Source organism: Erythrolamprus reginae, chromosome 1 (assembly GCF_031021105.1).
Source record: "Erythrolamprus reginae isolate rEryReg1 chromosome 1, rEryReg1.hap1, whole genome shotgun sequence".
Taxonomy (NCBI): Eukaryota; Metazoa; Chordata; class Lepidosauria; order Squamata; family Dipsadidae; genus Erythrolamprus; species Erythrolamprus reginae.
In genome coordinates this window covers 251,807,963-251,831,133 of record NC_091950.1, presented here as the reverse complement: position 1 = coordinate 251,831,133, position 23,171 = coordinate 251,807,963, and the positions used below count along the sequence as shown (strand labels likewise).

Genomic DNA, 23,171 nt, shown 5'->3' with positions numbered 1-23,171 from the left:
CATAATTTCAAATTGAACATGTTCCACCATGTACCGATATTTGCTTTAAAATCTTGATAATGTAACATCAATTCCTTAATATTTTCTAAGAATAACTGTTCCTTAACAACACTGTTTCAGCATTTGATAGGTATTTAGCCTGTTTTAATTTGTTACCTTCTTAGCTCTACTTAAAAGTACCACCATTATTGTTAATGCTACTGAAGTTTAAATTGAAATTGGGGGAGGAAGAAAAAAGAAGTTCGTTCAATAAGTTTTATAATTGTATTTCAAGTCTTGACTGAACTGTTAGGCCTTCTGCTGAATTATTTCAACAAAAATTTAAAAGTAATTAATCTAAATGACTATAGTAAATACCATAAATACTCACCCAAATTATTTTCTTAAAGATTTATTAAAGCATCATTTATAAACAAAGATGAAAATACATACAGATTTGAAGCAAGCAAATGACAAAAGTAGTGTCCTCTTCTGGCATTCATACCATATGACAAAAAATTTCAAACTATTAATTCCAACTTCAGGCTTTACAAAATATCATTGTTTCAAGGCATAGGGATAACACAGTAAAAACTAATATAACACTAAAAGTTTCAGATAAATACATATATGCAACAGTGCACCACATAGGAACTAATTTTCCCACACACAAAAAGAAAAAAATATTGCCATTGATATGATTGTTCTTCAGAACTAATCTATTCTTGCAAGATGACTGATTTCCTAAATGTGTAATATCCAGAACTTGCTTAACTTAATAAAAGTGTTTCTTGAAGTAAAATGAAATTACAATTCCATAGAATTGGAATTGTATGCAGAAGCTGAAATTACAAAGTAAAACCCCATAGCAAGAATTACTGAAGAGATCTAAGGAGATCAATAAAATTTAAGCTAGCAAGAGGGAGAAAAACCACTCCCTATGAATTGTGTTTAGTAAGATTATATCAAATGCTTCTTAACCTTGTATGGTTGCTCCTAAAACCCTGAATATTTAAGCAATCTTACAATATAAAAAATGAAGCTATACAATTAGTTTGCTAGAAACATGGCTGCTTCAGGCAGGAATGTAAGGAGGTGGCGGCTCCTTTTCTGGCATTTTCACTGCCATTTCATAGGATGGCAAAACATACTGTAAGAGGAAAAAACAGATTATTAGAGTTATTTTATTGATTAACACAATATGCCATCAACTAAAATATTTGTAATAGTAATAAACCATTTTCATGAAATCTCATTAAAAGTTTTAGTAAGAGTCTTTCCTCATTGGCAAATTGTCTCCAGAAATTAAATTAAAACTAATATTAAACTACTGAATGACTTGCTTTGTTATTCCAAATCAGTGGTTTTATGCATACACAGTATGAATTAGAACCCAAGTAGTTTCTATTGTTAACAATTGTCTTATTTGAGTAGTGGTAAGCAGAGATTACATTTGAAATAGCTCTCAAACTGTACAGAAAGAACTTCATATCATTGGTGAATTTCAAAGAAATGCATTGCTCTGCAGTATATGCGTATTTCAACTGCACTTCTAAACATTTTTTTGAAAGAGATGCTTTGATGTCTTTATCTCTTGGAGCAAATGTAGCTTCCTTGCCAGTTCACAAGCTTAAATGTTCACAGCACTCTCTTTTATGCTGATTACAGGCTTAGACAGAACACATATGCCCTTGAGTGAGATATGCCTTTGCGTCACATGCAGAGTTAATTACTCCAGTCCCTCCTCTGCTAAAGATATTTTTAAAAACCATTTTAAAAGCAGGGGAATCTCTGGAGAACATGGGGGGGGGAAGATTGAGTAAGGGACAGATGCTTCCATTGCCCTAAGCTTCGGAGGAAAGCAATTCAGGAGCTCTCAAGAAACAGAAGTAACCGAGTAATCTTAAAGCAGAAAACTTTCATCTTCAGTTTCATTAAAATAAAGATTCACCCAGAAATTTATGTTAAGTTTTCCAAATCATTTTTATGTTTTACCCAAGTCTTAATATTATTTTCTCTGAAAAAAAAACCTCTGGGAACTTTTATCTTTGTATCCATAGGAAAATAACCATATATTCTTGTAAGCTTTAATATCAATTTGAATCTATGCAATATCTTTTTTACCAAACTGAGGTAAAGGACAAGCCATTTGTAGCAGACTTCTGACACCTTGCGATCTGCCTAGATTGCTTTTTTTAAAATATGGTTTTCTGAAGCTGTTTTGCAGCATTGAACTGCTCTAGACTTTACCCTCTTTATCTTTTTTTCTATTTAAAGGTTTTAAAATGTTCTTTATATTTCATCTTTATTTCAATGAAGTTTTTGTTTATCTGCAGTTAGATTGGTTAATCTTCTAAGGAGGGAAGGAAAGACCGACTCTTCTGGTCACACAGAGGCTAGGCTACGTAAGCTATGACATATGATTGAAATTACTACAGTTTTTGAACTTTTATTCTTTTTATCACTAAAACATGAGTATCCTCTCCCAGAGACATATTGCTATTAGCAGTGAAGATGTCAGTGAAGATACTGACAGTGTGAACCACCAGGCTGCTCCTCCAAAGCAAGAGGCCAAGATGTGAATAACCACATTTCTGGGAGAGGTAATTTGAGACCTTTTAACTTGCTATTTTACAGGCTGAACCATTCTACTAAATTTGAATTAATAATCATGCTCTGGTTACTTGCATGTAAATAAAGCTCTAAATAAAGAGCAGATGCTAAATTACTGGGCCTGATCAGTACTTGGATGGAAGACAACTGGGAAATACAGGACTAAACTAGATACAGGACTAAACTAGAAAGTTAAAAAAACCTACAATTGTAAACCACTTTTGTATATTCAAAATATGTCAAAGTCACTCAAGATTGAATTCAAACTGAGAAAGTCTATGTGAAAATATCCAACTGGTAACTTTAACGGACAAATTTGCATTTATCCGTTAAAGGATAATGCATAAATGCATAAAATGGATAGATGCATTTATTTATTCAATTTGTATGATTCCCCATCTCATCTATGCAACTCTTTGAGTGTATATATTACATACTTTATATTGTATTTATATTGTATATTAGAAACAACGCTGGTTCAGATAAAACACATATCCATAATCACAGCCCGAGTGCTTTAAATTAGAAATTAGCTTAGTTTAATTTCATAAACCATTTACCTGTGGGGGTGCTTCAAATGCTGGGTAAACAGCTATTTCAGGCTCATTTCTATTGCAAATGTATTTATAACAGTTCCAGACACAATTAATTAGATAGGCCTGCAAGAGGGGGGAAAAAGAACACTATCTGAACATACCATAACAGCAGAGGAATTGTGAATAACAGCACCTTCACCAGCGCGTTTGACAACATATTAAACACACTTTTATATTCAAATCAGTTGAATTGCTAACTAATAAACTAAGCCACCTACAGCTATAACTGCACCACTCTTCTAAATAGGTGATAGTTCAAAATCTCCTAAAACATCAGAATATAAATTAACACCTTCAGTTTAACTGAAAAGAATGCTACCATTGATAAAATGTCTATGCAAAAGACAAAAAAGTGCAGATAAATAAAATATGTAATAAGAGGAAACAAATATTTAACCAATCATAATCAGGGTGTATAAAAATCGATTTTAAATTTTTTTTAAAAAAATCACTTTTTTATTTAAATATTTTTAAAATTTAAATCATTTTTTTTATATTTTTATCAAAATTATTTTAATAAAATTCTCATGGAGCAAAAATATATCTAAAGATAGTTTTCTATTTAAGATACATTACTAATTTAGTTTATTCAGCATGAAATGGAGCTTAGTTATGTAGCATGAAGCTGTATATTCTGCATTACGACTGTTGGTAAGTCAACAATGGATCAAAGGAGGAGCTGCTACAGGACAGAGACAGCCGCCCCGAGTTTTCGGAGAGGGGCGGCATATAAATCCAATAAATGAAATAACAGTTGCTATTTAAAAATTATGATTTAAACCAAGTTGATTTAAATCAAATCCACCCTAATCATAACTGAACTCTCAGTACAGTTAAGGAACTACAGGGAAGAATCACCCAAAACAAATAACCAGAATGACAACTAAGAAGCGCAAATCATATAGTTTCATTTTAATTGCTAAGACATGAATGAGAAAGTCATATCCTTTAAAAGGTAACATTTTAAAGTATCCAAAAACTGACCTTTAAAATAATGATCCAAACAAAGAACAATAGGACAATGAACAGAAGACAGCTTGAATCAAGAGCAAGAAGGTCATCTTTGTATGGGAATTCCGGCTAGAAAAAGAAACAGTAATGCAGTTATTACAAAGGATTCCACTATCAGGTTCTTTGGTATCCACAAAACCCTCCTCCAGACCTGTGAAAATTAGTCCAAAACAAAAGATACTGATTGTTTAGTTTTAAAAAAGACAACACTATTTTTTCATGAAGCAAAGCAGACAGTCAGTGGAGCATTTTTGCACACTCTCCTTACAACTTGTAACTGTTACAAGAATGTCTTATTAGTAAACCACAAACGAAGATTTAAGTTAAGTTAGAGCTTGACGTGGCACAACCTCCTTTAGAAAGAGGAAGGGAAGAACAGAGATATCGCTAGCATTGAAGCAGAGGCCATGAACTACCGTGTTTCCCCGATAGTAAGACCCCCCCGATTGTAAGACATATGGGGGGTTTCAGGGGGGTCGGCTAATATAAGCCATACCCCGAAAGTAAGACATATGTCTTACTTTCGGGGAAACACGGTACTACGTAAAAGCGAGGGAGCTGTGCGCGGTGGTGCGCTGCGCCCAGAGCTTGGGCCACCTGGCGGGCGAGGCGGCGGCCCTGGCTGAAGCGGCGCGGCTCTGGCTGCGGCACGAGCGGGAGCTCCGACTGCGCTTCCTGTGTAAGCCCAACGCCGACAAAGAGACGTCCAAAGGCGGACGCTTGAAGCTCAGCGACATCGGCGCCGAGGACAAGTCCAGCTTCAAGCCTCCTCGGCTGGTGGAGGAAGCGCGGGTGGCGGCGGCGGCAGGCTCCGGAGGGAGCTCGGGCGGTGGCCGCTCCGCCGCTTCGGCCAGGGCCGCCGCCTCGCCCGCCGGGTGGCCCAAGCTCACGCCACCGCCAGCTTGGGCCACCCGGCGGGCGAGGCGGCGGTCCTGGCCGAAGCGGCGGAGCGGCCACCGCCCGAGCTCCCTCCGGAGCCTGCCGCCGCCGCCACACTTCCTCCGCCGGCCGAGGAGGCTTGAAGCTGGACTTGTCCTCGGCGGGCAAGGCGGCGGCCCTGGCCGAAACAGCGCGGCTCTGCCTGCGGCATGAGCGGGAGCTCCGACTGCGCTTCCTGCGCAAGCCCAACGCCGACAGAGACGTCCAAAGGCGGACGCTTGCAGCTCAGCGACATCGGCGCCGAGGACAAGTCCAGCTTCAAGCCTCCTCAGCCGGCGGAGGAAGCGCGGTGGCGGCGGCAGGCTCCGGAGGGAGCTCGGGCGGTGGCCGCTCCGCCGCTTCGGCCAGGGCCGCCGCCTCGCCCGCCGGGTGGCCCAAGCTCGCGCCAGCTTGGGCCACCCGGTGGGCAAGGCGGCGGTCCTAGCCGAAGCGGCGGAGCGGCCACCGCCCGAGCTCCCTCCGGAGCCTGCCGCCACCGCCACGCTTCCTCCGCCGGCCGAGGAGGCTTGAAGCTGGACTTGTCCTCGGCGCCGATGTCGCTGAGCTGCAAGCGTCCGCCTTTGGACGTCTCTGTCGGCGTTGGGCTTGCGCAAGAAGCGCAGTCGGAGCTCCCGCTCATGCCGCAGGCAGAGCCGCGCCGTTTCGGCCAGGGCCGCTGCCTCGCCCGCCGAGGACAAGTCCAGCTTCAAGCCTTACTCCAAACCCGGCGCGGATAAGGAGGACTCCTCGGCCGGCGGAGGAAGCGCGGCGGCGGCGGCAGGCTCCGGAGGGAGCTCAAGGCGAAGGGCGCTTCGGAGACGCCGGGTGGGCGGGCGAGGCGAGCGGCCGGAGCTGCGCCCTCCTTCGCCCGCCTCCTTTCCGGCAGCTCCGGATGGGGTGGGCAGGCGGGGATGCGGATGTGTGTGTGGGGGAGGGTGCTACTACTTTTTACGGGACACGGGTGTTGCGGGTTCGGGTAGGTGGGTTGGCCGGGTGTGTCTTATTTTTTCCAATATAAGACATACCCCGAAAGTAAGACATAGGGGGGCTTTTGGGGGTAAAAAGAAAGTAAGACACTGCCTTACTATCGGGGAAACATGGTATATATGAGACTCCAAAAATTTTGTGTCAGTTAAAGAAAGTAATATTCATCTCAGATTTCAAGACACAATTTAGACAGGTTTTTTAAATGTGGACATTTTATTAAGAGATTCAGATATGCAGCAGATGTGCATTCTTCAACAGCAAAGAAAGGCCCTCCATTTTAAAGACCTCATATTTCCCTGAAATCTCAGGCATACTGGTAGAACATTCCACAGATGCATATCTACCATCATAATTGGTATTTCTGCCAGGAATAGATGTCATCCGCAGAGAAAAGTTTGCTCTGGGAAGTCTCTACTTTCTAAATGAGCGCAGACTGGGTCTGCCACCCTGGAGTTAGGACAACCACTATACCTCTAAGTTGTGTGATTGCGCGGCCGCACAGGCAATAAGAAACCTCTGGTAGAGCACTTTCCACGTGCCGCGCAGTTGTGATGAGGAATATGCCTCCCTTTGCTTTTTTGTTAACTTTGCTCTTTCTCGGCTGAATTACAAGAAACATAATCAATGATATTTTATTGCCTATTTTTGTTACTAAAGCAGAGCATAATTGGGAGTTTCCCCTCAATGTTCACTTTACCGGGGAATATTCTGCCCCTTCGACTTTGCTAGTTGCAGAGAAGCTTAGTGCCTTTAGTGCGATTCTCTCCTAAACCACACTTTGGGTCTTTGGAACGCTGATTGATGACATTTTAGATAAGTGCCCTAGCGTTGGTCTCCTTAGCAACCATGGTGGCAGGAGCGAGCACCCAGTGGACTGTATTAAAAAAGGCCATCTTAAAAGCCACTGGACTGTATGTAAGGCAAATAACTAAAGGTAAAAGGAAGAAGAAACCGCTATGGTTTAGCAATGATGTAAGGGCTATAGTCAATGAAAAAAAGGCTGCCTATAGGAGGTATAAAGAGTCTGGAAGTATAGCTGATAGGGAGGTGTATAAAATGAGACAGAAGGAGGCGAAACAGATAATATATGCTGCTAAAGCCTCAAAAGAGGAAGAAATTGCCAAATCTGTAAAGGGGGATAAAACCTTCTTCAGATATATTAGTGATAAGAAGAAGAAAAACTGCGGCATCACGAAACTTAGTACCGGGAATAATACATGCATTAATGGGAATAAGGAGCTCACTGACCATTTCAATAGCTACTTCTGTTCAGTTTTCTCAAAAGACACCATACAAAATAATACTATAGAGGGATATAGCATTGCTTCCAGCTGTACGGATTCAGCTCCAGTGATCTTAGAAGCCGATGTCTTAGAAGAACTTGAACGATTAAAGATAAATAAGGCAATGGGTCCAGATGGCATCCACCCCAGAGTTCTTAAAGAACTCAGATCTGTCATTACTACCCCCCTGACTGATTTGTTTAACCAATCCTTGTTAACAGGAGAAGTTCCTGAGGATTGGAGAATGGCCAGTGTTGTGCCTATTCACAAGAAGGGCAGTAGAGAAGAAGCTGGTAACTACAGGCCAGTTAGCTTGACATCAGTTGTAGTTTAAATGATGGAGACTCTACTCAAAAAGAGGATAAATCAGCACCTAAAAAACAATAACTTATTGGACCCAAATCAGCATGGCTTTACTGAAGGCAAATCATGTCAGACTAATCTCATTGATTTCTTTGACTATGTCACAAAGGTGTTGGATGAAGGTGGTGCCGTGGATATTGCCTACCTGGACTTCAGCAAAGCCTTTGATATGGTTCCACATAAAGAGCTGATAGATAAATTAGTGAAGATTGGACTTAATCCCTGGATAGTTCAATGGATTTGCAGCTGGCTGAAGCATAGACATCAGAGAGTTATTGTTAATGGCGAGTATTCTGAGCAGAGTCAGGTTACAAGCGGTGTGCCACAAGGGTCTGTTCTGGGTCCTATTCTTTTTAATATGTTTGTGAGTGACATAGGGGAAGGTTTGGTAGGGAAAGTTTGCCTATTTGCCGATGACTCTAAAGTGTGCAATAGGGTTGATATTCCTGGAGGGGTCTGTAATATGGTAAATGATTTAGCTTTACTAGATAAATGGTCAAAGCAATGGAAACTGCAGTTTAATGTTTCCAAATGTAAAATAATGCACTTGGGGAAAAGGAATCCTCAATCTGAGTATTGTATTGACAGTTCTGTGTTAGCAAATACTTCAAAAGAAAAGGATTTAGGGGTAATGATTTCTGACAGTCTCAAAATGGGTGAACAGTGCAGTCAGGCGGTAGGGAAAGCAAGTTGGATGCTTGGCTGCATAGCTAGAGGTATAACAAGCAGGAAGAGGGAGATTATGATCCCGCTATATAGAATGCTGGTGAGACCACATTTGGAATACTGTGTTCAGTTCTGGAGACCTCACCTACAAAAAGATATTGACAAAATTGAACGGGTCCAAAGATGGGCTACAAGAATGGTGGAAGGTCTTAAGCATAAAACGTATCAGGAAAGACTTAATGAACTCAATCTGTATAGTCTGGAGGACAGAAGGAAAAGGGGGGGACATGATCGAAACATTTAAATATATTAAAGGGTTAAATAAGGTTCAGGAGGGAAGTGTTTTTAATAGGAAAGTGAACACAAGAACAAGGGGACACAATCTGAAGTTAGTTGGGGGAAAGATCAAAAGCAACATGAGAAAATATTATTTTACTGAAAGAGTAGTAGATCCTTGGAACAAACTTCCAGCAGACGTGGTAGATAAATCCACAGTAACTGAATTTAAACATGCCTGGGATAAACATATATCCATCCTAAGATAAAATACAGAAAATAGTATAAGGGCAGACTAGATGGACCATGAGGTCTTTTTCTGCCGTCAGATTTCTATGTTTCTATGTTTCTTTGTGCAGAGCAACCTCGGCAATGTCTATACAAACGACTGGCCATAGGAACTGAAAGGGGCGGAGAGCTACGGGAACAGGTAAAATGTCCTTTGGCGTTTTCTTTCTCTGGGGGAGAGGGAAAGAAGCCAGCTGGGATTGCAGAAGGCAAATTTCCAATGCATCTCAATGGCTGTGACCCACTAGAGCAGGGATCTCCAACCTTAGCAACTTTAAAGACTTGTAGACTTCAACGCCCAGACTTCCTCAGCCAGCTTTGCTTTGCTAGCTGAGGAATTCTGGGACTTGAAGCCCCCCAGTCTTAAAGTTGCCAAGGTTGGAGATCCCTGCTCTAGTGGGTCACAGTCGTTGAGCAAGTTTGGGGACTCCTGCTCTATTGCAAAAGTTTATTCTCGAACTTCATATGAAGGAATTTGATCAAGCAAATGCATCTCATTTTTAAAAAGTGTAGTATGCAAGTTACTCCAAGCACCTACTGCATGGATAAGCAAAACCATGGAAAGAATACTTGAAACCTTAAGACAGAAATTTTCAAACTTGACAACTTTAAGACTTGTGGACTTCAACTCCCAGAATTCTCCAGCCAGCAAAGCTGTGCACAGTTGTGCATAGAGATCATTATGTTTACATGAATTGTGAAACTAATATTATTATTTTTTCCACATATTTCATATGTGAAGTTATTGTACTGATTGACTATAATAGTATTTGTGCAGTCAGCAGGCCATTCCTTGACGTGAGAAACTGTAAGGTGAGACACACTTTCAGTGACTAACCGTGTACATTACCGTAAACACTACACAAGTTTTTTATATTGCAGACATGTATTATTATAAGTGATACTGATATATAACACTTTTAATTCAGTGGGTACATTGAATAAGCATAACTTTGAGTTTCAAATAACAGTGATTTCGTTATGGTCTTGGGTGACATCTGTGATAAAAATTCAGGTGCTCAGGCATGCAAATGTGCTGCACAGCCCCTATACTTTTCCGCCTACACTGAAAAAAAATAAGAGGGAACATTGAGGAGAACTAATTCTCCTTGCTAGTTTCAAGGAGAATAAATTCTAAAAATGTAAGATGTAATGGGATTAAAAATTAAGAATGCCATATATCCTTTATCTCATCCAGTTCACATGATCTTGTTAAGCTTATGAATTGTGCATGACTCACTACATTGCCTCCCATCACTGGATTGAGAGTATTGTCATAGATACTTACCAGTTGTTAAATGTTTGTAAGTCTGTATGTTATTTTAAAGAAAATTAATAAAAAAATATTGGGAAAAAAAAAAGATACTTACCAGTTGTTCCATGTACTCTCTTATTCTTGGCAAATAAGTCAGAGAACTTATAGCCATGAGACAGCCGAGAACAAAGTCAAAGAGTTGGTAACAAAAGAATGGAATCAGCCAACTGACACGATGCTAAAAATGCAAAACGAAAATAATGTGTTACTCTTGAAGAGAAAAAGAAAACTACTAATGAAGAGAAATTAGAATCATTCAAGTAAAACTTACGGTAATTGCTCCATACACCAACATAGCACTAATGGTAAACATGAGGAGCGAGATGGCAAAGAGAACACAGGCATTTTCTGGTGGGGGAAAAAATATTAAGAAATTATTTAACAATAAAAACAAATTAAAACAAACCACCTGCACTACATGTTGATTGATACATCTAATCCAGCAATTAAATGAACTAGAATTAGAACCAGAGACTGTACACAAGTGGTGCACTGGTTAGTATTGGGAAGTAGTTAAAAAGACTGAATTTTGCTGCAACGGCCTATATTTCAGGGACCTATCATAACTATCATTCATTCAGTGCCATAACTTCAAAAAATCATCAAAGAAACTGTCATTAAATGAGGACCATTTCATGTGAGCCGCCCCGAGTCTTTGAAGAGGGGCGGCATGTAAATCTAATAAATTATTATTATTATTATTATTATTAATAATTATTATCTCTAGGTTATACAGGCAGGAGTTGGCATTATACAAATTATTTCCATTTTTATCAGGCATTGGAAATAACAAAAAACTACCAAGCAATGGTTCAATGTCAAATTGAAGTTATGGTTTTCCCAGTAAGCCAAACCACAAACCAAGATGTTTCATTCTTATCTATGTACCTCAGAAATATAAAAATTGCTGGAATATTTTAAGAACTTCTTCTAATATATACATTCTGAAATATTCAAATGTCATTCCTTTAAAACATATACCTACCAGCAACCCTCTCAGAGGAATAATAGTTTCCAATAACCTCATACTGGATATCTACAGATGACACAGTATTGGGATGAGTCACTTCAACTGTCAGTAAAATACCCATCAACAAATTCACCACCTGCAAGATAAATACATATCTATAAATCCTCTATATTCATGAATAAAACAAACTACTGCTAGTTTAAAACAGTTGAAATAATTCAGAATTCCAGCCTCCTTCCCCCTCCTTTCATATTATAGGTTAAAGCTTTAATATTCTGTTGATTGCAAGAGTAGCTGTAAACGTGCATTGTCAAATGATGCATTTACTAACTTTTCTATATGTGCACAGAGACTGCAGTAGAGAGTACAGAGGCTCTTTTTCAGAGACCACAGTAAACTTAGCCTTTGCTGAAGTTGAGGGGGAAAAAACTTATTCCTAAAAAGGAATATACAATAAAACTCTGGTCATGACCATAATTTGTTCATGACCATAATTTGTTCCATAACTTTGGTCACAACCTGATTTGGTGGTGACCTGAACCTAATTTTGGAAATTTGGCATTTACACACACACACACACAAAAAAACCCCAAAATGGTGCAGAAGGGGAAATCGGACGTGATTTGGTTGTGATCAGAAGTGTTTGTGACCAGAAGTTCTACTTTATGTTGCTTTCACATTATCCTTAATTCCAAAGCAAAAACATTCATAGGACATTGTTGCAAGTATATTTCCCAGCCTTTTCAAAGAGAAAGCAACAAGCATGCCTAAAAATATTAGTGGATTTGCTTATTCAAATTGGCAGAAAGAGGGAAGGAGGAAGAAAAGGCTATGGGATGGGTTCAGTTGTAGAAGATTTGGCTCTTGTTGGTGTGTCTGGGATGTGGGTTGTGGAGATAGGTGGCTGTAATTTTTTTTCAAACCTGCAGTAGAACACATTCAGGTCATCTGCCAGTTGCTGATTTCCTTCAGCTTGGGAAGGTGGTTTGCTGTAACCGGTGATGTTTTTGAGAGTTTCCCCACGTTTGCTGGTTCATTTGCTGATAATTGATTCTTTAGCTTTTCAGTATAGTTTCTTTTTGCTGCTCTGATCTCCCTTGTTAATACATTTCTGGCCTGACTGTACAGCATTCTATCACCTTTTCTGTAGGCTTCCTCTTTTGAATGACGTAAATAAATGCTTAAGTTTAGCTGTGAACCAAGGTTTATTGTTACTGTATATTTGCAAGTTCCTGTCTGGTACACATAGGTCTTCACAGAAGCCCTATGATGTTACAGTATCTGTGAGTTCATTCAGGTCTGCAGAGGTGTCTTTAAAAATATTCTAGTCCAGTTCTAGTCCCGCATTAGGCACAAAGCCAGCTAGGTGACCTTAAGCCAATCACAGCCTAGGGAAAAGAATGGTAAACCACTTCTGAAAATCCTTATCAATAAAACTGCAGGGACTTGTCAGGCAGTTGTCCAAAGTCAATAATGACTCCAAAATACCCAAAGCAACAAAAGGTAATATCAGGACTGATGACTTCCAATATGTTAATGTGTATTTTCTGTATAATATGGGAAAGGACAAGAAGTCTTTATCCCAGATCATGTGTTCTTCCTGTTTTCACCTATTCCTTCTCATTAAATAGTCAACAGAGGTAATCTTCTCCTTTTTTTTATTACTATTTGAATCCAGTCATGAAAGGGAAGGGATTTTGTTGGGATTCAGCCAGTCACAGTCCCCTTATAATACAGCAGTAAAAACGTCAGTATCAACAACAATGAAAACTATTAGGTCTAATTATCTTTTATTGGAGATCACCTAGAAGAGGGGATTTACTGAAATTTTAAATCACCGTGCCATCCTATGCGTAACACACTCATATCTAAAATAACATCATATTGTATTAGATATTTTAAAAATATTTGGAACGTTATTAATATTTTGTGCCTAAATTCCTCAGTGTTGTTGGCAAAGAACAGAATTGCTGCATATCAATAGCACAATTATTTACAATTCTGAGAAAAGAAATTCATTGCAACTGCAGAGGAATCCCTCAATAATCCTAAATACATGTACAGTATACTTTAAAAATAAAAATTTAAAAGCTAAAATTTCATTCCATAAACACAGGGTAAAAAAATAAATAGGAAAATGCATTGCCAATCTGTGGATACAACCTCCTTAACTTTTACCAGTGCCTTGGTCAGCACCTTTGCCTCATGAAGGGCTCGAAGCAGCTAAAAATCATCAAGATGCAATCCATCATAGCTATAAATTTGCATGTATAAATATTTAAAATAAATAAAATTAATAGTACAGTGTTCCCTCGATTTTCATGGGTTCGAACTTCGCGAATAGCCTATACCACGGTTTTTCAAAAAATATTAATTAAAAATACTTCGCGGTTTTTTTCCTATACCACGGCTTTTCCCACCCAATGACATCATATGTCATCGCCAAACTAATAATTTTTGCAAATAAATAACAAAAAAAAAGATTATTGTTAATAAATAATTATGTTTATAAATATCAGGATCACTAAGCGTCTTATTCAATGGTGAGTACCAGTAATAATGGTGAGTAAATGGTTGTTAAGGGAATGGAAAATGGTAATTTAGGGGTTTAAAGTGTTAAGAGAAGGCTTGTGATACTGTCCATAGCCAAAAATGGTGTATTTACTTCCGCATCCCTACTTCGTGGAAATTCGACTTTCGCGGGCGGTCTCGGAACGCATCTCCAGCGGAAATCGAGGGAACACTGTAATACACTAACCCCAAAAAGATCTGTAAGTGACTTTTTCAATAGAAATTATTTTATCTGTATTTTAAAAACAAATATTGATGTAATATTTACATCAACAGTTTTTTTAAAAGAGCAAAATCTTCTCTTTCAATAGATGGAAAAATAGTGACACATCCAACTTATTTAAAATTTGGGAAAAATTGCCTATGTTAACTTATACCCCTACCTGTAAATTTCAATTGCTTTAAAATTAAAGTTAAGCTTTCCAAAGTCAATATGGATAATTTTTTTTAAAAAAACATATTCCATAGAAAACTCAAAAGAACATGGAACAACAGTTTAGGCCACATCTACAGAATACAATATATGGGTATTCCAGAAAACGAACTGTGATGATAAAACCAAATTTTTCAGAATATATAATTGCGAAGCAATTACATAAAGACGCAACACATGGCTTTCTAATAGTCTACAGGATTCTTTTACAGTATTTAATAAAGATTTAGATAGCTTAATTTAGCTTAAAGAGTTTATTTTAATCTGTAACACAAACAAAACAAATATGCCCCATGAGCAGCATTATGTGATAGATATTACAAGCAACCTATGAACTCTTCTTCACATTTTATCCATCAGAAACACATCTCTCATTTGATATTACAACTTTCCAGATCAAAACAAAATATTTTTTTTTTCATTTTTCAGCTGCCACTATAACTCTACTTAAGGACTATTTTGTCCTCAGGGGAAAAGCTATTACCTTTGAAATGCTCTTTCTCTTTCTTCCTTGTTTATTATATAACTATCACTAAATTTTATTGCATTAGGATTGTAAGCAAAGGCATTCAGGAAATGTTCAAAAATTGTTAAAGAGATACAATCCCAACAATTGTCAAGTATTAAAAGCATTTGTTTAAACTACTGTAATTAAACCCAATTACATAAGACCTGTAACAATCTTTACAGCCACACTATTATATAACAGAAGCATTGAATTTCCACATAGGAAAAGAAATATATAAATTTTGTGTTGCAAAACTTCTATTTAGTATAATCTAATTTGCAGTGATTCAAACTACAGCAAATACAAAACCAGTTTAGGCTTTTCTGAAACAAAGTTTAGAGAAAAGCTTTAAAATTTAATTACATTTAAAATTTTTGATACTACGGTATTTTAGAACTACTTCTCCACATACAGTACACTAGTTTTCCTATAAACAGGAAAAATCTATTGCTCAGGAATGAAATTCTAGACCAGTGATTTTCAACCTTTTTTGAGCTGCGGCACATTTTTTACATTTACGAAACCCTGGGGCACATTGAGCGGGGCGGGGGGCTAAAAAAAGTTTGGACAAAAAAATCATCTCTCTCTCTCTCTTCCTCCCTTTCGCTCTATTTCTCTTTCCCTCCTTCTCTCCCTTCCTTCCTCTTTCTTTCTCTCTTTCTCTCCATCCCTCTTTCTTTCTCTCCCTTCCTTCCTCTCTTTCTCTCTCCCTCCCTCCCTCTATGTCTTTCTCTCTCTCCTTCCCTCCCTCTCTCTCTCTCTTGCTTTCTTTCTCTCTCTTGCTCTCTCTCTCTTGCTCTCGCTTTCTTTCTCTTGTTCTCTTTCCCTCTCTCTTGCTTTCTTTCTCTCTCTTGCTCTCTCTCTCTTGCTCTTGCTTTCTTTCTCTTGTTCTCTTTCTCTCTCTTTCTTTCTCTCTCTCTTGTTCTCTTTCTCACTCGCTCGCTCTTTCTCTTGCTTTCTTTCTCTCTCTGAGCTTCGCGGCACACTTGACCATGTCTCACGGCACACTAGTGTGCCGCGGCACACTGGTTGAAAAACACTGTTCTAGACAATATACTTTTTAGAGATTGTATTCATAGCAATTAAATGTACCTTTAATTGATTTAGTAATCTACAAGAATTGCAAATACCAGTATTTTATTTTTGCCTAAACAGAATACAAAGCTTTGCCTACAAAGACTATACTGTACTCAAATTTGGACAATAAAAATTCTCCCAATTTAAAATTCACCACCAAACTGAAGTCAACTTTTGTTCTCATTCATTTTTATCCTTTTGGGAAGCTATCAGTTTAATCACCAAAAGTATTACAGGTAACAAACTCATTTTGGATCAGATGTCAATTTATTGGGTTTAGTAATATCAACCTCTGACAACATAAGACTACTAATTTTAAAAGAATATTTTTATTTATTTGTTTGTTCCTTCCTTCTAGTCTAAGAACTATTTTAAGGATTCTTCAGTTTCTGTTATCAATAAGACTTTAATGAAACAGCTGACAAGTACAATGGAACCCCGACATAAGAGCTGCTCTACTTAAGAGCAACTCGAGATAAGAGCTGGGAGGGGAGAGATATTTTTGTTCTACTTACAAGCCCAAATTTGAGATACAAGCGCCAAGGAGCTGTCTCCTGAAGCCGAACGCTAACTTCCGCGTTCGGCTTCAGGAGACAGCTGCGAAGCGGCGCGCGTGTTTTAAAAGGTTGCAGCCGGCCTGGGGGGCTCGGGGAGGTGCTTGCAGCTTTCTTTCTTGCTCTTTTTCTTTCTCTCTTTTACCTTCCCTTCCTCTATTTCTTCTTTTCTTTCTCCTTCCCACCTTCTTCCCTCCCTCCCTCCCTTCACTCATTCCTCTCTTACTCTCCCCTTTCATAAGTTTCCTTGCTTCCTTCCTCTGTTCCTGTCCCTTCCCCCTTTCTTTCTTTCTTTCTTTCTTTCTTTCTTGCTTTCTTTCTTGCTCTTTTTCTTTCTCTCTTTTACCTTCCCTTCCTCTATTTCTTCTTTTCTTTCTCCTTCCCACCTTCTTCCCTCCCTCCCTCCCTTCACTCATTCCTCTCTTACTCTCCCCTTTCATAAGTTTCCTTGCTTCCTTCCTCTGTTCCTGTCCCTTCCCTCTTTCCTTCCTTCCCACCCTCCGTCCATTCATTCACCCATTCCTCTCTTGATCGCTTAAAGCCGGTCCCTGGTGCAAAAAGGGTTGGGGACCTCTGTCCTACAGGATTGGGTGGCAGAGAAGTTGAACATATGTAAATTTAAAAGTTTAAGAAAGTTTACAAGTTAAGTGAAAGAAACTTCATTATTCATTTATATGTACATGTACATTTCTTCATTAAAAACATGTCTTTCTGCATAATTTAGACTAACTTTGTGAGTTTTTTGAGGGCTGGAACCAATTAAAATTATTTACATTAATTCCTATGGGGAAAAGTCGTTCGAGATAAGAGCTGCTCGACTTAAGAGCCCAGGTCCGGAACGAATTAAACTCGTATCTCGAGGTACCACTGTATAGATCTCTGAAGCAGCACTAATTTTCATAGTCTCTTGGCCTCTGTTATACTAAATCTGAAAGAGCAGCCAGACACACTTTGTGGATTTCAAAGGAAATACAGTGGTACCTCTACTTAAGAACTTTTCTAGATAAGAACCGGGTGCTCAAGATTTTTTTGCCTCTACTTAAGAACCATTTTCTACTTAAGAACCCAAGCCCGGAAAAATTTCCCATGCAATTTGAGAGCGGGACGAAGGCCGGCCAGTTTCCTGACATTCCCCCTTTAATCCCAGCCATCTCGGGCTTTTCTGGGCTGCCAGAGGAGCCTTTTGGTGGCACTTTAGGAGGCTTTGACTCCCTCACGCTGCCTCACATAAACCAGGTGCAAGGTTGCCTCCCGGAGCATCTGGACGCAGAAAGGCAAAAGGGCGCGCTCACCTCATCTTCTTCCTTCAGCAGCGACTATCCTCTTTTTTCCTCCTCCTCCTCCTCCCACCGAAATTCGGAGCTTTTATTTCTTTCCTAATGGGTTTGCACACATTATTTGCTTTTACATTGATTCCTATGGGAAAAATTGCTTCTACTTAAGAACATTTCTACTTAAGAACCTGGTCATGGAACAAATTAAATTCTTAAATAGAGGTACCACTGTGGTCAATAGATTAAACTCTTTAGGAATTCATAGATGATTAGCTGCAATAGTACAATTTTATCTTTCAGACATACTAACTAAAGAATACAAAAGGAATTTGATAATCTACTGCATGGGAACTGTTCCACTGGCTAAATAGCTCCTCTCAATCAGTATGAAAATCCAATCCCTTACTTAAAGGAAAGGGAACACAAAGTATTAAGCTGAATTCAGGCCAACACTAACTTGTGTATCAACAATGCAAAGCTTCTAAATTGTTCTTATGAAGGAAAAGTAGTTATACTGAAAATTGACCCAGCTTCCTTTCATTAAACCTCTCTCAGAATGGTAAGTCAGTTCTTGTCAGTCCACAGAAGTATATGTCATGATATATACTGTACTTTATAAACAGTATTACATGCAAAATTCATAAAATTACATTATCATGCCATATATACTTTTTTTTTTTTAAGCAAACTTAAAACCAACTTTTCCTCAGATAAACTGGAAGAAAATAAATGCAAACCTTGCTTGATTCCGGGTGACTTCATGAATAATATCCATGAAGTTTTGTCAACCAAATTTTAAATCTTCTATCTAGTTGGGGGGTTTTAAACTTCCCAATCTAGCCTATCATTTTGTATTTATCAATAATCCCTTATCCAAGTAGTAAGCAAGCCTGAACCTGGTTAACTTCTGAGCCAGGTGCTTCCACCTAAAGTTTTATAAATCAGAATTATATCTTCTACTTTGTCCTAAAGTACATTATGTTAGTGAATATGTTACCAATTTGGGTTTTTTTAATTTCAGGCCCATTTTTTTAAAACACCAACAATGTTTTCAAATATTTTATTCTTTATTGGCTTCACTATAGGCTTTTAATTTTGTTTACAAAAAGCATCCAAGAGCATACCTAAATATGAGTCTAAATGTTAACTGACACTGATAGGTAGGTCAATATCTATGGAGATTCTCAAACATCCAGACCATGGTTGTTCTAAAGGTGCTTTTTTTAAAGGCAATTGAACTTTGGTTTTTCTTGAAGAAAAACTTATCTCACCAAAAAGCTTATTCAGTTCTGACTGTAAGGACCGAAGAAGCAAAACGACGTCAAAGTCTACTTACTTTTTGGAAAAGCATCCTTGGGACTACAAAGTGAATACAAAAGCAGGCAGGGTCACCAATAGTAATCACATGACTGCAAGATATTCTGACTACAGCTAGTCCCCGACTTACGACATTGATCCGTTCCTACGGGACGTCGTAAGTCGAATTTCGTGTAAGTCGGAATATTCCAATTTACACAAATATTCCGATTTACACAGCGGCGGCGGCAGCGGCTTCAAGGGACCAACAGCCGGTCCTTCTCAGCGCTGCGTTGCTGCAGCCTCCGAGACTGCCGCTGCCTCCATTCACGCAAAGGGATCTCCGCGGTGGGCGGCCTCGGAGGCTGCAGCAACACAGCACCGAGAAGGACCAGCTGTTGGTCCCTTGTGTTTGTGGAAAAAGAATCAAACGCTACTTAAACGCACAATCCCACCACCACCCTGCATAGATCAACTCCGTAACCAAGATCCTCATCTCCAGAACCAAATGCCTAGCCCAGAAAGACCATTTAGAAAGTGAATTAAAGTCTCACAAACATATTAATTTCCAACGGATTCCAAAGAAACACAATTACCAACCTAATCCAAAAGGAGACACCCCCCAAGAACCGAGACAAAGAACAGGAGAACACAATTACCAACCTAATCCAAAAGGAGACACCCCCCAAGAACCCAGACAAAGAACAGGAGAACACATTGCCCTCCTCCCTTACATCAAAGGTACCACAGATAAAATCAGCAAAATTCTCCACAAACACAATATCAAGACAGCCTTTGGCACCGACCAAAAGATAGCCAACATCTTAAGAAACCTCAAAGACAAGATCCAGCTAGAAAACCAAGGAAGCTATGAAATATATATATCATTCCTTTGGAGGTCGGCAAGTTTTGCAGTAAGAAGTGGTAAAGAGCCATAAGCAAAATATTAAAAAAAACTATTTTTTGTAAGCATTTACTAAAAACCACCTGGGAGATTAAAGATTCAGAGATAGCCATGCCAGTAAATATGAATTGTTGGGAAGCAACAGAGAGCTGTTCACTTCCTGCTTGCCAGGTTTTCTAGAAGCATTTAGTTGACCTGCCTGGGAAAACAAATATTGAATGAGGTAAAGTTTTCAACACCACTAGCTAGCTGTGATGAAAACTATTTATTTATTTAATATCTATCTACCTATCTCTTTATTTATTTGGACTTATACGATGCTCCTTTCCGAGGACTCGGGAGGCTTACATACAGCATATAAAAGTACAGAATACTTTTTGTATCATCCAGAAGCTTGAAAGTAAGCAGCTTTTAGGATAGGGGCAAGAAACACTCTAAAATTGGTGAGCATGAGGTTCAAGAAGCAAGAAAGGGCATACTGAAGTTTAAGAGTTTCCCCTCCCACACACACACAATGCTTACTGCATCTCCCTGCAAGCCACAAACAAAATTCACCTTTCCCCCTCTTCTCCGAGAGGGGGAAAGGGGGAAAGGGGGAAAGGTTCATTCCTTTCCCTCCACTCCTCCACACGAAACAGAATACCCTACAAAAATAGACTAACAGTCCTGGGTCTAGAAAGCTTAGAACTACGACGCCTAAAACACGATCTAAGTATTGCCCACAAGATCATATGCTGCAACCTCCTGCCTGTCAACGACTACTTCAGCTTCAACCGCAACAACACAAGAGCACACAACAGATTCAAACTTAATATTAACCGCTCCAAACTTGACTGTAAAAAATATAACTTTAGCAATTGAGTTGCCGAAGCATGGAACTTATTACCGGACTCAGTAGTGTCAACCCCTAACCCCCAACATTTTCCCCTTAGACTATCCACGATTGACCTCTCCAGGTTCCTAAGAGGTCAGTAAGGGGTGTACATAAGTGCACTAGTATGCCTTTCGTCCCCTGTCCAATTGTCTCTCCTTTATCTCATATATTTTTTCTTCCGTTCATATATCTTCTCTATTTTTATATCTATTCTACTATCCTTTTCTTTATATATATTACTACATGTCTATTCTCTTCAATATGTATTGTGTATTGGACAAATAAATAAATAAAATAAAGTTCATAAAAAGAGCAGAGTTGAAAATGTATTGCCACTGTCCAGTTAGTCTGCAATCCCATATGCCCTCCTCTTATGTATTGCAGCATCTGACTGTAATACTGTAAGATGATTAACAGGCTACTAGAAATTTGACATAGTAATTCTTCAGCATCAACTTTGAGGAAACCCGTTTCCTTCCATTTGTAAGAACTTGATAGGAATTCTGGAATTTCTCTGTGAAAATCGAAGTGGAGGGGGGAGAGCGCATGCGCCCTAGGAAACAGCGATTCACCCCTCAATCCATTTTTCCCTTTAGTCCCATTTTCGCCCGCACATGCGCAAAAAGCACAAGCCTCTCTCACCCACCCCCCGCCCCCTCTTATTATATTTTTCTTACCATATACCAGGTCCCCAAAATAATAGTCCCGGTGCGGACATGACAACAACCACAGCAGCGAGTACTATAAAAACGATCCCGGCTCCGCTTGAACGTCATTGTTCTATTGGCGGCGGCGAGGATTCCTCTTCCTCTTCAAACGGAATGCCGAATGAGACAATTTCCCCCTCCTCCCCCCTCCTCCTCCGCAGTCAGCGCGAGGGCCGCGGAGGCGCCTGCGTCTCACAGAAATCCTAACCAATCAACCGACGCGGAAGGGAGCACGAAGGAGGGGGAGGAGGTTCCCTCTCAATTTGCAGGGCGGGACAAGCGGTTATTGGCACCGTGGGCGGCCAATGAAAAGGCATGTCTCTGTTTTCGTTCCCCCAATTCCCCTGTGCTTCACCCCCTCGCGAAAGGGGGCGCTAATCTTGGGACGTGGCTGTAGGGATTTCTGCGTGATGAGCGTCTTCGTTGCTTCTCTGAAAATAAAAGCCGTTGCTTTGACTTGCGCAGAATGCAGTTTTTGTCTGTTTTAGGGCTACCGGTATCAATCTGGGAGCAGCTACCTCTTTTACTAGTATCATGTACATAAATATTACTACAGTATATCTTTGTATACTTGACTAAATAAATAAATAAATGTGAACACGCCAGCCTTTATCTGATGACGCTGCAAAGACCGCTACTAGAAATTATGCAATTTGATGAGTTTTGATAAATTTAATCAAATCAGTGCTTCCTAAAGCTGGGTAAATGACCCAAAATTGGGTAAAGGTGGTCTTTTTAAATTATGTTTATTTTGTTAACATACAAAACCCGATCACAACTGGGATGTCTAAATTGAAACTGAAAACAGTGTTGGCGTAATGAAGGAAGCAGCACTGGTTTAAATTGGGTTTCGTTTCCTGCTGGTGGGCTTACCCTTAACCAAGAATATTTTGATTTAAGTTTCTCTTTCCCGCATCTTTTTCATATGGCAGCATTGCCTTATCTTGCTATTCCTGCTAAAAACTAAAACGTTATTGGAAGTGGGGGTTATACTTTAAGAGTGCAGATCATTTTATAACGTGGACCTCTTTTTCTGAGTGGTCTAACACATGGCAACTCCAAATCTCAACTAGAAAATGCTCTGTCCTACACATTGGGAAGAAGAATCAAATACGAACTGAATATAATTATCACAGATAATCCCTACTCAGTTAAAGACCTCGGTATACTAATAACAAAAGATTTAAGTGCCAAAGCCCACTGCAACAACATAGCCAAGAAGGTTTCAAGAGTTGTAAACCTAAGCCTACGTAGCTTCTGCTCTGGCAATCTCACACTGTTTACAAGAGCTTAAAAAACTTTTGCCAGACCCATCCTCGAATACAGCTCATCTTTTTGGAACCCATATGGCATCTCAGACATTAACACCCTTGAAAATGTCCAAAGATACTTCACCAGAAGAGCCCTTCATTCCTCCGCTCAAAATAGAATACCCTACGAGACTAGACTTTCAATCCTGGACCTAGAAAGCCTAGAATTAAGACGCCTTAAACAAGATCTAAGTATTGCCCACAAGATCATATGCTGCAACGTCCTGCCTGTCGGCGACTACTTCAGCTTTAACCACAACAACACAAGAGCACACAACAGATTTAAACTTAATATTAACCGCTCCAAAATTGACTGTAAAAAATATGACTTCAGTAACCGAGTTGTCGAAGCGTGGAACTCATTACCGGACTCCATAGTGTCATCCCCAAACCCCCAA

The 23,171-nt window shown here is 39.4% G+C and overlaps 1 protein-coding gene across 1 annotated transcript; it reads right to left on the bottom strand.

The window, feature by feature from the left end:
• Positions 1-378: 378 nt before the first annotated feature.
• On the bottom strand, positions 379-21,695 carry LAPTM4A (lysosomal protein transmembrane 4 alpha). Its single transcript, XM_070732833.1, has 7 exons — positions 21,434-21,695; positions 11,281-11,401; positions 10,567-10,643; positions 10,351-10,473; positions 4,173-4,268; positions 3,153-3,251; positions 379-1,129 (listed from the first exon to the last, which is right to left on the bottom strand). Exons 1-7 carry the CDS (start codon positions 21,530-21,532, stop codon positions 1,055-1,057), a joined length of 690 nt encoding a protein of 229 aa, XP_070588934.1. The 5' UTR covers positions 21,533-21,695; the 3' UTR covers positions 379-1,054.
• Positions 21,696-23,171: the final 1,476 nt, after the last annotated feature.